The 18,334-nt window shown below is 40.5% G+C and overlaps 1 protein-coding gene across 2 annotated transcripts; it reads right to left on the reverse strand.

The window, feature by feature from the left end:
- Positions 1 to 1,440: 1,440 nt before the first annotated feature.
- Positions 1,441 to 16,648, reverse strand: LOC306820889 (somatomedin-B and thrombospondin type-1 domain-containing protein). 2 transcript variants are annotated; one of them, XM_079338953.1, is made up of 5 exons: positions 16,157 to 16,648; positions 5,893 to 6,075; positions 5,397 to 5,487; positions 3,663 to 3,821; positions 1,441 to 2,876 (listed from the first exon to the last, which is right to left on the reverse strand). In XM_079338953.1, exons 1-5 carry the CDS (start codon positions 16,404 to 16,406, stop codon positions 2,771 to 2,773), a joined length of 789 nt encoding a protein of 262 aa, XP_079195079.1. In that variant the 5' UTR covers positions 16,407 to 16,648; the 3' UTR covers positions 1,441 to 2,770. The 2 variants fall into 2 exon arrangements, with proteins under 2 accessions (XP_079195079.1, XP_079195078.1); XM_079338952.1 differs by having other exon boundaries at positions 5,893 to 6,078.
- Positions 16,649 to 18,334: the final 1,686 nt, after the last annotated feature.

An 18,334-nucleotide genomic window follows, 5' to 3' on the forward strand; every position in this document is an offset into this window, starting at 1 on the left:
CACCCCTGGGTTCTCTCCTTTAACACCATCCGTGAGGGCCAGGAGGGCTTTGAACAGCTGTCTTGTCAAAAGCAAACAGTGGCCATGCTGTGACAAAGGCCGCCAGTGCTGGAATGCCCCCCTTTTCAGCGGGCATAATCCCAGAGCACACTGCTGTCAGAGCCCATCAGGCACTGGGCCAGAGATGGGTCTTCCTGCCCTTTGGAAAGCGGGTTAGCAGCAGAGTCTGAACAGCCAGGGGGGTAAAGCCTGCTTCAGAGGGGATGGACTGTCAGGCTGACAGCACTCTATTGCCACTGTTGTAGTAAGAGAAAATAAAGAGTTGTGCTGACGGAGGGGAGTTTGGTAGGGAGAGGGGGAGAGCAGGGAATTGGCGGCTGGAGAGATTAATGTACGAGGTAAAGATGAAGTGCAGCAGAGAATAAACTTAAAAGAAGACAGGAGAATTTTTACCAAAGGACTATTGTCGATGATTTTCCAGATATTTGGTCCTCCTGTTTTCCACAAAGGTCAAAGTACCTTTTCCATTTTCCCCATAAAACATATTAAACTGTAGGGCCAAATATGGGCGATTGGTATAATTTGAACATCCTTCAATTCTAATCCTAAAATGTGCTATAGCCCACCATTCTGTTATTGATACTCGTGTCTTTACTTACTGATACCCCCAAGCAGTGCCGAGAGGTTGTACTGAGCAATAAAAGTGTAATTAATCAAGCAATAACAGCAATTCAATGGATAAATCATTGGCAAGATCATATAAATAACATTACAAACTAAAAGAAAATCTGTTATTTCTGTACCATGTTGTTCAAACTGTATTAAAAATGTGAGAAACACAAGAAGATAGGCGTTCAGGTAACACAAAGAATTAAAATACCTCTCTCTTGATGCTCAGCATCTCTGCCCATGTGTCAACAACGTTCGTATTAGTTTTCCTGGTTTACTTATTCAGAGTGGGTGTAAAACAAACAAAAGTGCATATTGCAGAGGTTTTCTCCGAGGCCATATGTTCTCCATGTTCTCAGGTTCTGTATTTAGCACATCCACACTTCTTCTCCGGCAGTTACATAACAAAAGCAAACCCTAAATTGTCGAAGAATGTTACACCAAAGCATGATTATAGACATTAGTTGTCATTTTTCTTGTCGTCATCTCGTTTACACCACAGGAAAAACATGCAAAGAATGTAACAAAAGTATGTTGATGGGCACATGTTTTCATTGAGTTATGTGTATTCAGCAGTGCTCCACTGCTTAACTGTGAGGTTCTGCTTGTAAGCACTGATCAGAATGAAGGATGTACTTATCAGGGCTGAGCTGAGCTCATAGTAGTTATCACAGAGGGTAGAGGTCAGAAATAGTAATGATGGACTGTGTAACACAAACATTTCAATGTTGTGCATATATATTCCACATTGGAAAATATGACAAGGAAGGATTCAATTAGTGTTCTTTTTTTATTTTCAATAATGGACAGTGTACAGAGTATGCTGTGCTGCACTAATAAAATCATTACCAAATTTATAATAAATAAACACAAACACAGACACAGAGAAGGAAAAGAAAGAGAAGGACACAGCTTTCCTGAGAGAAAAGCCTTTTTCTGGTACCACATGTCCTCCTCTCAAACTGACAGATCGAGACATGAGGGAAGGTGAACTGAGCCAACTGTAAAGCAGGCAATGCTGTGGTCTATCGCTAGTTTCTTTTAAAGACGACACCACGGGACAAGAAGATAAAGGAGTGAAGCTGAAGGAGCCTTGGGGAGTGCTGGGAGGATATACTGCTATTAAAATGGGAGGGACGTGGCTGTACATGATAATTATAATGGATAATAAACTCCCTTGTGAAAGTAATAGGTTTTCTGAGGAGGGCGGGTAGTGAAAACAAGAGTTATTAAGCAATCTGTCTTTGGACACAGGACAGAGAGAAACAACTGTGAGATTCTCTTAAATGGCTCGTTTTCCTCTCCAACAACCTTAAGTCTAACAAATGGGACTGATTTCAGATCTAAGCCACTTTAAATGACTAAAAAGATCAATAATTGACATCAAAAGGTAGACGCTTGATGGGAGACAAAGACACAAATCTCAGGACCTGAGAATTAATACCTGATATCCAACTTGGCTGGCTGGTATACATGTTTTTTTTGTTGAAAGATAAAAAGGACTTAACTCTAAAACACAAAAAAACTCAAGGACTGTAGCGATGAACACATTTGGGTGAACCAGTTTTCAGGGTCTACAACCTGCAGGTGTTTGAAGACCCCTCGGATTGGAGGTTAAACTGGGTGCCGCAACTGCTGTTTGGTGTTTATACTGTTGTATACAAATAACTGTCGTCATATAGTCCCATATACATAACACATAAACAATCAAAAGTAGAAAATGTATAAAGCAAAATCATATATTTATATATTTATACATTATGCATAAACAAATGCTATTATATTGATGGAGGTAGATAGCAAAGATTCAGAAGTATAAAAAAAGGCATATATAGATGCAGCTGTGCTTTGGAGGAGAATAAGAACATGATGTGGCTGTCAAATGCAAGAACTTTTGTGTGCTTAGTAAAAGTGTATACAGTACAGAGAATGAGGTGAAAAGAAAAAAGTGGCAGGATGCTGCTGATCTCCTTGAGTTACCTATCCAGTAATCTGGATCGGACAGCGGTCTGGCTTGGCTGGCAGGGTTCTCCACAGTAAGCAGGAGGTGTTGAGGGAACTCTTGTCCCTGCATACAGACGTCTGGGGTTAGCATGTCGACTCACACAAAGAGCACAGAGTAGGGAGGGCATCGGCAGCCCTCAGAAGATAACTCTCGCACCCAGGATCCGTGACACCCTGGGACTGAGGCTGCTGACCAGAACGTTCTGCAAAAAAAAAAGACATTTATCTGTCATTACATCCCTGAGTTACGATATAGGAAACTTATTTGATTTTCATCATGTGTAATCACAACCTATATTGCGGGAAATTTCTGTACAATCATAGTATTTCCATTTGTAAATATAATTAGAAATCATAAGTCTGTGCAGATGGAGCTTTTGGTCCAATATCCTTCACACAGATGCTTCGTAGTTGTCAAAGCAGGAATATGGGGTGAGTTAAAAGGTCACTCCTTTCATGGAACACTCTTTTTTTCATAGGTGGAGGCATTGGTGATGGTGATAGTGTTACTGTTTTTGTTTGTGTTGCTGTTATGGAGCTGGTGAGGGTGTATGTTACTGATGTTTATGTTTGTTAGGTGATGGTGGTGATGATTGTGATGTTGATTGTGATGGCAGTAGTGCTGGTGTGGCTTTTCTTTTTCATTTCGATTGGTGTTGGCTTGACAAGGGTGTGTCTTGCTGAGGTATTGGGCTTGTGTTTTCGTTGTGTAAGTTATTTTACTTCTGTCACAAACAGCTTGTACTTGATCCTGAAGACATATTTTCTTAGCCTCGCTAAACCTATTATTTTAAGTATTTTTGATGTTAATGCTGACCTCGTCGTCTTTTCAGTCATTAGTCACAGTAAAAATGTTTCTCTCACTCTTCTTTGCTACTGATGTCTAAGCTTTGTTAAAACATGTTCAGGCCTACTAACCTAAACTCAAAAACTGTCAGCAGTGCAATGAACAAAATTCTTCAGTTACATATTTCACTGTTTTTGTTTACCTGGTGCTCTCGAGGCCGTCGCCTCCACAGCGATCTGACTTCGACATGGCAGCACTCTGACACTCTGCACAGACCAGTCTCTCTCTCACCAGCTGAGCACTCCACAGTTTGAGTTTACACACTGCACTGGCCTGTTTTACACGCAGGTACACACAGTAACTGTAAGAACAGATCGAGGAAGAGGAGAGAAAGGAGAGGGGTCAAAGATAATAGACAACATTTGACTTATTTTTAATTCCTAATATTCGCAACAAAAATTTAAAAAAGTTAAATCTGACTTAACTTGTAGCAAAACCTCCATACATATATGCTAATAAAGCATCAGCAAACCCCACAGTCAAATTTAACCAGTTCAAAATACACCAGGTGTCAACTTTTCCCTTGAAGTTATTTCAAGGTAAAAGCCAATCAAACGTGGCCAATATTTCACCCCACAGCTGTACTTGATCACAACTACCAGACAAATTAAACATTCTGAAAAGAGATTAGCTCTATTGGAAGGTCATCCAGCAGTGTCACCTGACGTATAGCCTAGAATCAACACAGCTCAATCTGTTCACTGGTAACAATAATGCGTTCTTGTTTTTTTATCACTGTGTTCTCTGGCAGGCTCTTTGAACTTCTGCACTATTTATTTTGTCTCTGATTCAGCCAGCTGCGACAAAACACCATCCCCTGTGGAATGGTTTGTCCAAGAAAACATAGATATAGCTTTTCTTACACACTGTGGATTACAGACACAATTGAGATACTTTAAGTCTTCTGCCAAATTAGAGTCAAATATTATTCGTTCAGATTAATGTCACATCTACAACCTGAGATCATCATATTGTGTTATTTGAACCCCTCTTTCCTTGGCCAACTTCCATAATAAAAAAAAAACAGGCACCAGATGTCTCTGCGAATCACTCAAACGTATCCCTCACAATTATGAGTAATGTTCTTCCAATCCCCTGATGCTTTGTATTTTAGTCACAACAAGGGTATCTGATGTGCATTTTAATCAGTGTGAAAAGCTGTGGGCTGTCAGGAAGCCAGCCATGATTTTATCCCCTTGTTACTTATTTTTCCAGATCTGAGAACATCTGCAATCAGCTTAGATCAAATATGACATCTGAGCAGGTGGAGTGTTCCTTTTACATGGATTATGGTCGTCTTATCAGTGAAGGTCAGCTCATGATGCTGATATCCTATGACAACATTCATGTTACACAGTCAAAGCGTTTTCAAGTCGCTGTAGATTTGGCAACCTTGGCCATGGTCTGTACTCTGTAATCTTTTGGAGCACAAAGTTGATCTTAAATTGAACTTTGAAACTAAGACAAAACCAAGGGAAAAAAAACTGATATGAACCTAGGATAATAAATCCCAGATATATAAGTAAAGTTGAAAAGAAGCTCTGGAGTTTGCAACACGAAAGAAAAGATGATGCTGGTAAAAAAAAACCACAACATTATATGGGTTATGATTTTTGCATTACGATAAAGAATCATGAAATCTTTTGGAAAAACAAGCTGTGCATTTTCAGGAAAGTTACACTAATACTTTTTTTTAAATGATTGTTTTTTTGTAGGGCCGTACTTAAAATCACTCCACGCATTTCAGCTCTAATTACGCCTCTCTGCACAGACTGCACATAAAAGCCATCATGACAGACAAAAACAAAGTGGCCACGCCAGGTCAGTTGTGAGCAGTCTTGCATGTTTGTTTGTGGTCTGATAATTAAGGCCTTACCTGGCCTTCTCCTCCTTCATCAGCATGTGTGGTCGCCTCCACGGGTCCTTGAAGTTCCTCTTGAAAGAATCAGGCAGGATCTTTGCCACCTCTGCAGGTCAGGTGTGAGGTCAAAAAGGAGGAAATTAAATACCAACATTTATGTCCAAAAATATACATTTTTATTTAGTATTATTTCTTTATACTTTTGAAAATCTCTTTCAATTGTAGAACAGTAAAATGATAATCACATGCCACATTTGTTTTCCTTGGACTCGTGTTCGTCTGTGCCCTAGTGGTGTTTAATTTCTCGGAAAGTGTTTTAACAGCCAAGCACAAGACGTTTTAAAACACTGCAGCTGGAGATAAGGCTTCAGACCAGATGTGTTACTTACAGTACAAGTGTGAACAAGTTGTACTCTGGGGAATACTGAAATACCAAATTAATATGTAACAGAGGTCAGAGTGAGAGTGCGTGCTTGCATACATGCATGCATTTAAAAGGTCATCTTCTCACCTTTCGCCGTGCTGCATATGGCGTTGTTTCCAAAGCATCCTCTGCGTTGTTTTAGGTCAGGACATGGCGTTCCTCCGTTTCTCGGAGGAACAGACACCTGGCGACTCCTCTCTGTACTGCCAACACCACATGGTGATGTGCATGACGACCAGGGACCCCAGGAGCCCACCACACAGTCAATGGCTGCTGGAAAACAGAAAGATCAGTTGAAGGGTTTTGGACCAGAAAGATAAATGTGTTAATTCCAAAGAAAAGCCCTGAAGGTGTGATTACCGGTACTTTTTGCCCTATTTATATGTTTAATGTGAAATGTTAACTGGGGTAATAAAACAAGAGAGAAGTTGTGTCCTGTTCCATCTAGTTTCTGAAATTTCACCTTTTTCGAGTCGTCCCGCACTGGCCATGAGAAGCACTGCAGGTTTAAAGCATCGGCACGTCATTCCACTTTTAAAAACAACAGGCGACGTCCACTTCAATTATACAGTCTGTGGTTTAAACTCCTCCAGCTGTGCAAAGACACATGCTCTCCTGAATTGATCTATACCCCTGAGATAGTTTAAACTTTGAAACACTCTTAAATCTTTGCGGTCATACCTTACTGCATGGCTGAAAGTGTGAGTTGCAGCACACACCCAGATTTGAATAATTTTGTACGGGCGATTTACTCAGGTAGGTTGGGAGCAAACAAGTTACCGGCTCATTACCATGAACTTATATCAGATCGCCAAGCCAGAACCCCAGACTCAGGAAGTCTGCAACCCAGGTCATATGTGTGCAGCCACCTAAAAAAGGAACTCATTTTGCATCCTGTTTGCACACACATACAGAGCACACATAAAAACATGTGCGCACACACACACACACACACACACACACACACACACACACACACACACACACAGTGCACGACATAAACAAAATAGCAGTGGCAATCAGGCTTCCTGTTCAGTAGGTTGATTTCGCCAATTACATCAGGCTAAGAGGAAGCTGTATTCTTTCGATGTCTGCTCTGATCAAAGCTAAGACTCTCCAGCAGTAATCAGGCCTTGTCAAACACAGACATTTAATAAGGGTAGACATTTAACAGCTTGGTCAAGAGAGGAAGTGCTAAACAAATGAGGAGAGAGGTCTTCTCAACTTTCACCAAGAAATCAATAAATGGAAACTTTTACATCAGAATACTAAATTCAAGTAATCTGATGTTGCAGTGAAGCTTCTGCTTTTAGTGATGTACAGAGTAAAAGTTGAATACAAGGAGAGCAGGTGCGCACAGCATGAAGCTATTCGATGTTCTCAAGAAATTACAGGGAGTGAGAGGATAAATATACCATAACTGGATCTAATCCGCCCTCGCCGTCTAATCTACCTAATTCTGTCTTTATAATGCACACTCACCCTGCAGTACAATGCTGCAACTGAATAAGTGTGTGTGTGTGTGTGTGTGTGTGTGTGTGTGTGTGTGTGTGTGTGTGTGTGTGTGTGAACAGTAGAAAGAGAGAGACAGAGCTTTCAAGGTGCCGCCTGTTCGGTTCATTCCCATGGTCTTGTTGGGGTTTCAGAGGGAGAGGGGGGGCTGCAGTCTCAGTGACAGAGGCGATCCACAAAGCCACTGTGGAATCTCTGCATTCCTGCACATTAGTGCTGCCCACCTGACACTAGCCTTTCCCAGATCACACACACACACACACACACACATCGAAAACAATTTCTGTCAGATTAAACCCACCCACTTGGGTTTGTTCCACCTTCAGTCATCACCCTAAAACACACAGACACACACATAACACCCTGTACTCTTGTAGAGTGACTTTAACTTTGTAAAGAGAATACGCAGGGGTGTAATGGAATCAGACACATGTCAGCTTCCTTCTCTAGCCTCCTCCACCTCTTCTTATCCTCTCCCCGCCTTTCCTTCCTCTTGTGTTCTCATGAGCAGCTAATTTTCTGATGTTTTTCTTCCATGGAGTAAAAAAAAAGCCGACCAAACAGATCAGTTTAGATCTTCACTTCTGTGAAACTGATAGGGTCAGCGAGTTCCCGCAAATGAGGGGGAAACGGGGTGATTACCCCTCCGAGGAACCAGGACTGAGGGCATGTCTGGAAGTCTCAGCCTGTTGCCCCTAAGCCACCAGGGGTCAGAAGGCAATTACCAAAACTGTGGTGGTCCCCCTGCTCTGTTTCTGGTACCAGCAGTGCGACAGTTCTACCACCCACATGAAAACCCCTGCAGACAGTCTGCGACAGCCTTACCCGCAGCCTCTGCGTCCCCTCTTAGCAATGTTGACGGGAAAGTTGGAAAGCCGACCTGCACCGCCACCTCTGACCTTCAACCCCAGTACAGGAAACAAATGGCACTTGTTGTCAGCATTTTCAGTCATTTATGTTCAACATCAGCTGATACTTTTACAAAGTGTTTTCAAGGGGTTAAAAGAACCCATCTATACTTGAACAGAGATTGTGTTTTACTGCAATTGACTTTAGATCTGTACTCTCTAATACAGAATTTGGTCTGAAGGCCCTAAAAAAAAACAGGGCAGATCCAGACTTTTTCACTGGGGTGGCCCAACTAGGGCACTCTCTTTTAGCAGATTGGCCTGAAGTTTGTGCACACACAGCACACACACGTAGGGCTGGGCCATTTATCAAGTCTCAATTTCAATTTCTATTTTGGCCAAACACAATCAGGATAACAAGATCATCTTGATTAAACAAATACTACGCTGCATGCTCTATTGCCCTTGTTATGTCCAAAGAGTACATCATCACTAACTTTTTTTAAAAATTTTGTTTGGTAAAATATGATGTTCTCATATCTGTTTTCAGTTCAGGCTCATTTTTCAAAGTGTTTAAAATGTGTTAGTGTTGAGAGTATTTAACTTTGATGAATGCAACTGATGCTTAAAAAAATCAGAAGTTTAAAAAAATCAATCAATAATTGTGTTTAAAAATCGTGATCTCAATATCAATTCAAATAATTATAAGTGTTGCCATCATCAACAGCCCTACACAAACAGAAGGTTAACTTTTAATAACCCTTATATGTCTCCTAATTATATCTACTTTAACTACTGGCATTAAAGTATTTTTTAAAATTGATCTGCCTCTTCCCTGAAACCATATTTTTCTCATTTAGACTCTGACAATAACTTAAACGTTGTACATAAATAAGCCTTTTTGTAAAACTGGAGAGAGTTTTAGTATTTTTTGCACTTCTATCTTTCATCATATTACCTGTTTTTGTGTGGCTAAGTTCAAACAAAAGTAATGTCAACTGAATGCCAATCAGGATTTAGCAAGAGTTACAAGCACATCTGATAAAAGTCAGGGGTTCTTTATTTGCTGACGATTAAACACATTGAAGTTGTTTTTATGCGCTTTGAAGCAAGATATCTGTAGAAATGGTGCTTGCGAAATATTGAGCCAGTTTGAAAACAATAGTTGACAGTGATCAGAGTTTGCTTGGATCGAGTCAGAATGCATTACCGTTGATTTTCTCAACAGTTGGCAAAACTTCAGACAAACAAAACTAACAAAACCAAACTCTAAATGCATCCAGCCTCAGCACTATTATCTCCCAATGTGTCAGCCAATCTTCTTTCACGCTTGCTACAGTGAGATAATAGTGTACTATCCAGCCCTTTCTTCCACTTCCCCTGATTTCTTCTTCCATGTTAGCTTTCCTGCAACAAAAGAGTTATCAGACCTGCCCACCCAATTTTCTTTATCTTCTTCTTCCTTTATCACTTTGTCCCCAATTCTCTCTTGTTCTTTCTCCCCCATCTGTCTCTTCTCCTTTTTGGTCCCCTCTTTACTCCCCCACCCCCTCAATCCAACCCCCATCTCTTATTTAATGGGACCCAGATGTCCAGCTGCTCTGAGGACCATTGCACCCCAAAAACCTCCCCAACCAACCTCCCTCCCATGTAGAGAGCTGGGCCCTGGTCCCATCAGACAAGCTTATAATGTTCAGTCACACAGGGGAGGCCAATAAGGCTGTTAATAGAGGTGAGGGACACAAGGCTGAGCCCGAATAACAGGTTAACACATAAATGTTTCCTGTAGACACCTTGAAAAGAGAAGCCAAACTAACCAACTCATTAAAAGGGTTCATTACAAACACAGTTGAGACACATTTTTTTGTACAAACTGCAGGAAGTGTTTGTGTTGCATGTCCTGCCAACACTATATTAACATGAGGGAATATCCATTCTGCTACTCTTTAACCAGAGGTGCTGCTTGTCAACAGGTCAAAGCCAGCAGCTGCTTGGGGCCCAGACCAGTAAGGGCCCTGAGGGCTGACAAACTTTAAACCAAAGCAGCATCCCAAAATATGCAAAACCAGAGTTTGTCAATGAAAGTCAATAGAGAAAAATGAAGGAGAATTATTTGTATATCGGAGAGAAAAAAGAAACAGGAAAAAAAGTAAGAGGATTGATTGTCAGTACACAAACAGACTTGTGACTGTCTCTAACTCACTGTGCTTAAAATAAATGAAACTGCAAAATAAAAACAAAAAAAGATTTTGGACAAAAAGATTACTCCTTGCAGTGAAAAGTTCACCTGTTTACCTTCACAGACATCGTTCAAAGACGAAGTGAATTATTCCTAAGATTAGTCTGAGAAACTGAGAAAACGTGCAAAAGAAAGTAACAAAATAAGCATTGTGAAAGCGTCACCTCTATACTACCTCAGGTTCAAGACAAGAACAAACTTGAACAACAAGGACACATTCAAGGTTTTCAAACAACAATTCAAGGTTTGTTTGTTTTTAGTTTAATCTAAAGAACAGGCTGTTGTCTGTAAAATATGTCTGAGAAACTGATAATTAGTGTCCACTTTCCCTCTTTTTGTAAGTGATGTATATTACTCCCTGAAGGTTTAAAGAAGTAATATAATTACTTAGGCTTTTCCTTATAGGGTGTTGTACTCAACACTTAACCCGTAAATAACAGAGCTATATTATCAGTGTTTTAATCATATTAATATGTACAGCAATTTTTTCAACTAAATTAAAATACTTACATGATGTAAAATAACCAAAATGAAAAATGAAGCCAATGCAGATGACCAGTTCTGTACACACCCATTCTAAAAGGCCTATTTTGACAGCAGAAATAAATAAATAATGTTTACTGCCTGGTCTGGATATTTTCGAGGTGACTTTCTTTAGAAACCAATTGGTGATATCACTTAGACAATTATTTCTGTCAGTCTATGTTTAGAAACACAATATATGTCTGTGTTCATAGAATAATGTTCATCACACCAATGCATGTTGATTGCTGAGACTCCAATGCTAATGCTAATCAGGCCCATTTAAAAACGTTAATGTATTTAAGCATGTTTTATAGCAAGCAGCTGTTGCTGTGTACTACAGGAGAAGAGGCTGACATGATGGTAGACAAAGAAAATGTAGAGAAATCACTAAAATGATTTTAATTCATGCTGATGGGGACATCAATGCATTTACCTAAATGCATGCATGGCCATCCTGTATAATGTGTTTAGTATTTCTACTCAAAACTGCACTTATCAAATCATCAAAGATAAAAGGGCTCACAAATGTCAATGAAAAATCTCAATGAAAATCCATCTCATGAGATCTATAGACCACATGGTTTATCGTGTATGTGAATGTATTTCCCCACAAACAATTTCTACTAAAGAACAGTTACTTTTTTATAAACACTTTTGCTATCTGGTCATAAAGAGTCCAGATGATGAACATCAAATTAACAACCAGGATTATCTATTTGGGTGTGTGCAGTTCGTGTGTACCAAGAGAAACTGGAAGGACAGATTGCAGCAGCTGGGCTGTTTCAGCTTCAGCATTGTAAAAACATTCATTACTCATTGATGCTAAAGGGAGAGCATGGTTAAAGCAATGAAGACGAGGAGGGAGTAAACGTAGATGGAAAGAAGCAAACAAGATGTCATGCCAGCACATACATATCACTAAAAAAAGGAAGAGAAGCAGAAGGAGGAGAGCAAGAGATACATGATGAGCAAACCTCTGGTGGATCAGAGGCTACAACACGTCCTCCTGTTCCAGTGAGAACTACCAGCTGTACAGGAGGAGAGACGAACTTCCCCTCCTCTTCCTCTCTTACTCTTACAGAGTAACAGTAGACTTTCAAAAGATGTGACTTTTCATGAGTACTCCTTCAACTGGACACAACTCCCAATGTACATTCATATCCTTGTTCACGGAGCAGCAGTCTTTTCTGAGGTTTCATTTACAATCCTTAGTGCCCAATCAAATTCCACGTTATTAAAAAAGTAACAATTGAGGCTACATTGGATTCTGACTCGTCTTCCCTGCCTCTCCCATGATGCATTTCTTCCTTTAAATTTCCAAATAAGCCATGTGTTCTGAATCCCATTCTGCAGCATAATGCAGTATTGACACAGAGTTAATATGTCAGCCGACATTCTTTTTTTTTTTATGATTGACCCCAATGGTTCAATGGAAATTCTAAAAGTGAAATATATAAAGTTTCAGTCTTAACTTTTGTTTATGTATTTGCTTTAAGTTATGACTCTAGAAAAGATAAGATTGGGACCAAATCACGGAGAACCTTAATGCTGTTCAATTCCAACACCTCACTTTTTAACAAATAGATCTGAAGCTTAGCATGACTGTTTAACTAAATAAACTATTCAGGCCTTTATTACTACTCATTACTCATTGAGGCCTTTATTGGACACAGATTTGAACCTGGGCTGCCAGATTGGAGGTACATATGTACATGGGGCACTCACACTAACCACTGTGCCACCGGCGCCCCCACCCTTTTCAGTCTTTTGATTACTCAAAGCTATTTTAAACTGCGTGCCAAATCTTCCCATTCACACACTGATAGCAGAGGCTGCTATCTAAAGTGTCCATCAGTATAAACTAATCCGATGCATACACACGGTTATGCTGCAGATGAAGCAGCAAGAGCAACTTGGGGATAAGTGTTTTTCCCAAGGACACATTGGACAAGCGAGGGCAGGAGCTGGAGATCGAACCCCTGACCTTTCAGTTGAGAGACAACCGACTCCACCACTGAACCACAGCCCCAAAAGGAAGGACATTTTTAGCTTAAAGACTTTACATATTTAAGGAAAACTCTGTGTAAGTCAAACTGTTTCAGAATGCACAATACATGTCTAATATTCCTCCAGTGATTCATCTTGTTTCATTTTAATCTCTAACAGCACTTAACAGAGACTCATAAATATCATGTGCACATAAAACTCCTCCACACTGTCAACAAACTACAGTACCTGCCAAAACCTCCATTTAAAAAACATCTCTACAGTGAATCTTATCTCACTCTTCAGACCTTTGAGTGTTTGTGTGAGTGGTGCAAACAGTCTGACTCCTTCTCTGTGTCTCCTCTGATGTCACCCACTTCAGGCTCTTTGCTCGGCTACAGCTGACACGACTAAATTACAGACTGTGACAGACAGTACACAGACAGACGCCGCCATGTGCTGCAGAGCTGCAGGATCAGGATCAGATAAAGTCAGAGTGTGATGTGGGTGAAAAAACATCAGGGTGCTTTGATGAAGCTGAGCTGAACTACAGCCTGTGTGGTGTTTATACAGTAGAGATGCTCAGGTTGCAGAGGGAGGAAGTCAAGGTGTGTCTCCCAGCATCCCTCGGTGTTCAATCATCCGTACAGCTTGTAGAGGTCATGTTAACATTATCTTCTTCTTCATCTTAAGTCCGATTACGGCTGATAACAAACCATCTTAAAAGTCCCTTTTAAAACAAACGTTATAAGTAAGACCTTTTTTTTTTTTTTTTTGCCGATTCAAATATTTGTTATTTCTTATTTTTTGCTGAAACTTGATGATTCAATGGCACCCTGTAATTTTCTGCATTAGAAGGGTACTTTTTTGTTTTTTTCCCAATACAATGGGGTTTTAATTGTTGTAAATCTGTCATAATTAGAGTAGATAACAACTTTGTCCAATAAAATCCTGCAAACATGTTGGTCATCACACATTCTTTGCAGAGAAACCTTTTTTTTAACCTGTAACACATGCAGGACAGATCTTTTGTTTCCCTGTCACACATCATGATCAACCTGTCAGAGCAGCATATGAGGTCTACAGGGAGAGGTAAAAAGTCCTCTGACACGTGACTGAAGTGATGCACATGCAGCCGTGAGCTGACCTCTGAGGCCCCAGCTGCTGGTGAACACAACAGTAATGACTCAACGCTGAGCTGAGGAGCATCAAAACTGACCTGAGGATCGTCCCTGAGCTTTTTCTGAAAAGCTTCATCCTGCAGATTTATGGGATAGATCAATGACGCCTGGACTCGACTCAGCTGTCTGCTTGATGTTAAATGCTGGCTTAATAACACACACACACATTGAGAACTGATTCTCCAATCAGTTCTCAATGTGAAGTAATCTTTTTTGTAAGATTAAGATGCAACTATATACACCTCTTTGTATTCATTAGGATACAAATTGATGCATTGTGCGTTGGAAAAGAATAAACAACAGTCTAAAAGTAAGCCTGAATTCAAAGACAAATAATACACTTTTTCTAGCGTGGCAAAAAAGTTCTAAATTGAATGTGTGAGTTTTTAATGCGCTTTTTTTTTAATATTGAAGAGCCATACTGCTGTTTGTAATAAATGCATATCGTTTGTAGAATGGTTGGGGTCTTTGGGCCTTAATTAGAACAGATAGGGAGAGAAAGGAGAATTGGGAAGAAAGAGTTGGGGATGACACGCAACAAAGTGCCCCAGGATGAGAAGTTGAACCTGCAATGAGGACAAATAAGTGTTTAAAAATCAGTACAACAAAATGATTGTCTTTACCACTTTACTGAAAACAACAGATTTTTAAGGTTTAATTTATTAATGAATGTAAGATTATGTGGATGAGTTAACTGATTCAACCGTGCACAGCGTACTTACACTAGTATGTTTTTGTTTTTTGTTTTTCCAGCAGTGAGAGAGATTCCATAGTAGTTCAGCTTTGAAGTTAACAGTGTGGTCTCATAAGATATATAACTGCTTCTACTAAAGAAGTTTTTGTTTAATACTGGAAAGTGATTGACCTCAGTCTGAATGGAGCAGCCAGTTCTCATTAGAGCACAGACTCAACACTCAGACAGAGGCTCACAATGTATACACTAAATGTAGCTAAATAGAGGGAACAAAGGAGCATTTAAAGTGGCCTTTGACCTCGAGGAGCGACCCTGCAGGTGACTGTTAGTGAGCACTTAAAACGAGGGTCACACTCTGAGTGGATCTACACACTTATAATTACTCTCTGTGAACTTGAGATGTTTCAACATACTGTAAGGTCCCTGAGTGTTTCCTGACTGTCAACTCTCAGACACACACAGCTCTTCTGTACTCTGACCATCTTTGGCAGTCTGTTCCCATGGTGTCCAGTCCCTCATGTGTCCTTATATAGCAGCAACGAGGTAACCAACGCTCACATTTTCTTTGAACAATTACCCTTCATCTCATGATTCCCAGCACAGTTTATCATGATTTGTTGAAGAGAAAACTCACCTACGTGGCTGCAATTTTAAAGTATTTTTCTTTATCAAACACCAACTCCCAATAATTCTACAAATGATCGGTTCATCTTTTTTGCCTGTTTATAAAAAGCTCAACACAACTTCTGAGTTTCTTGGTTTGCGTCTTAAAAATGTTTCTTCAGAGTCTAAAACGCAAATACACTTCCTTTAGCCTACTGGACATCCTCACAGTTAAGAGGCCGAAATCCTTTAAACACTGGACAATTCTGATTGAAAAATCACTGACTCAATCAATCGATTATCGAATAGTTGACAATTCATGTTTTTCAAACCATCAATGTGGCAGATCTACTGCCTTGCTGATGCTGATGTGTGACTTCACGATAACTCACTACTCTCGTTAACCACCTTTAAGCCAAGTTCTGAAACTTCCAATGCCAAGGGTCAACACGACAAACTTAAAAACACACAACCTGCAACTATTAAAACAGCCCTGTACGAATTGTCACCTCTGGATGGTCACTTTAAACAAACAGCCTTAATGGACGCACTAGAGACAGCTACGTGTAGTATGTCTCACTGTCTCCATGTCACCTAAATGCCAGTCATCACCGGTTCAGACTGGACAACAATGAACAACATCCTAACGGGACAGCGGGACGCATACAGAATCCGCAATGAACTATAGTTGTAGGCCACTTTGAGCTTTGATGCCCAATACCTTTCAACATTTTCTTTGATCAGGATAATTTATGCAACTCACCGGATATTTGACACACACTCTGGTAGTCCTCGCAACAGTCTCTGGTTTTCTGACAGTAGGTATCACAGTAGCACACAGTTTTCCTCCTAGTGTACTCAAAACATTCATTGTTACGGCCGGTGCAGCAGTTTGGGCTCTCTCTCTCCCTGCAGCCCGCTTCAGCCTGAGGGAAAATCTCACCGCAGAAAAACGCAAAATATCCACAAACGATGAACCCAAGACGCGCTGAGTTCCATCCGCGCGCTCCCATGACGGAAACTTTCTGTGGGTCCACTTGTTCCGCTCACTCCGCTGATGTATGCTGTACTTTGGATACCTGCTTTAACCTAACTTGTGTCAAAATATGCAGGTAAAATAATTCAGCTTTTTAAAAAAAATCCAGATTCGACGTATCTTCGGCACTGACGCCTTCACGAACAACTGATGCGTAAAAGTGGAGCCTAAGTGCGCACCGGCTCTCCTCTATCCAACTGGTGGACACCGCCCCTCAGAGCTCCTGATGATTATTAAGAAAGACTTGCAGTTTCTCTCTCTCTCTCTCTCTCTCTCTCTCTCTCTCTCTCTCTCTCTCTCTCTCTCTCTCTCTCTCTCTCTCTCTCTCTCTCTCTCTCTCTCTCTCTCTCTCTCTCTCTCTCTCTCTCTCTCTCTCTCTCTCTCTCTCAATAAATGTTTGTAAAAGAAATCAACCCCCTTCTGCTTCAAGGATGTAAATCAAGAATTGTATTTCGAGAGAAACTGCAAAAATTGAGCCCTTTTTGCGGCTTACATTAACACAAAAGATTGAAACAAAAAGGGTTTCCAAAAATAAGAAACACCTGCTGTAAGTGACAGGGTGTATGTTCTCAGTGTACTACCTTTTAGGTCAGTTAAGACTTTAATCAAAACATCTAATTCAGCACCAAGGACAGCGTCAAACCTACCTTAGACTTAAAATCAATTAATTGATTAAATTGGAGTTAGCATGGAAATAAGATAAAGCCAAAAGCTGCAGTAGAAAGGTTCTTTTCAAGCTCCAGTAACATATGGATCACCACTCATCCCATAGAGCTAAGAGGATCCACCCTTGCTAGAGAAAGCTGGAGAACAATAACATTACTTCCCCTTCACTGCTTCTGAGTGAATGGAGGCTCCCTGAGAGAAACTGAACATTGGGGGATATCCTGTTAGAGAGCATCAGGCAGAAAAAGACCTCAGATAACTACCTTAACTTTCATTTGTTGTGAAAGCATTTATATCCATCTGCCAAAGATGCAACATTTAAGGTCAGTGGGAGAGTAATGGATTTAACGTATCATCTACTAAAAGTACAGCTTAATGTTGTAAATGTAAAAACGATGAGGGGGTAAACGTGTGTTTGGTGTGCTGATCAATTCAAAATAGTCTCCTGAAGAAAGCTGAATCCTTGTCTAAGCAGGGACTTAAACAGCTACTCGACAATGGGAGGACCACCGTGCTGAATGAGTGGTTCTGCGATGGCTAAACGTATGATACAGAAAACGGTGTTATATTGAAACATGCAGAGGTGCAAAATTAAGGACGTTATCTGTAGACAAAAAAAACCCCAACATTTGTGGGGGTAATAAGTTGGAGCCATGAAGCCACTACTGAGATTCTCTAAGAAATATAATTCATCTCTACGGTTCAAAGAGGATCTCAAAGTCAGAGCGGTGTGTCTATAATGTCTGAGGAGATGAGAGATTTTGGGGGTAATTTCGGACCAGTCCTCCATCCAGAAGCAGAGGAGGAGGAGGAGGAGGAGGAGGAGGGAGTGATGATGTTAGGATGAAGGGAGGTTGGTAGGTTATTTGACCCTTCTCATAAAGCTCTATTGTACAGACATGAGGAGAGAGGAGGCCTCTCTCATCACTGTTGTGCGTATGCCAGAGTAGTATAGGTAGAGTATGCTCACGAATGTGTCTGAGGCTCTGGCTACAGCTCCCCCTCCTGTTAAAGATGGTGCTTTTCAGACTGACATTTACAGTATTTTAGTTATAATATGGGGTTCTTGGTTAACTCTTGTTTTACTGATACTAAATCTTCTATTCAGCACTGCATGCTCCTCTGAATTATAAATTATTCTGGGGAAAAGAAAAGGGAGAGAAAACTCTCTGAGGCACTTTTGATTTTAAGTCTTCGAAACAAACGGAGGAATTTTTCCTCCGCTGCAAAAACCTCCAA

This window comes from Symphodus melops (genome assembly GCF_947650265.1).
Source record: "Symphodus melops genome assembly, chromosome: 1".
Classification (NCBI taxonomy): Eukaryota; Metazoa; Chordata; class Actinopteri; order Labriformes; family Labridae; genus Symphodus; species Symphodus melops.

Coding starts and splice junctions, on each gene's coding strand:
- LOC306820889 (XM_079338952.1), bottom strand. CDS start 16,406: ATGGGAGCGCGCGGATGGAACTCAGCGCGTCTTGGGTTCATCGTTTGT. Junction 3,822..5,396: donor ATGAAGGAGGAGAAGGCCAG/GTAAGGCCTTAA, acceptor CTGTTCTTACAG/TTACTGTGTGTACCTGCGTG. Junction 2,877..3,662: donor GACGGCCTCGAGAGCACCAG/GTAAACAAAAAC, acceptor TTTTTTTTGCAG/AACGTTCTGGTCAGCAGCCT.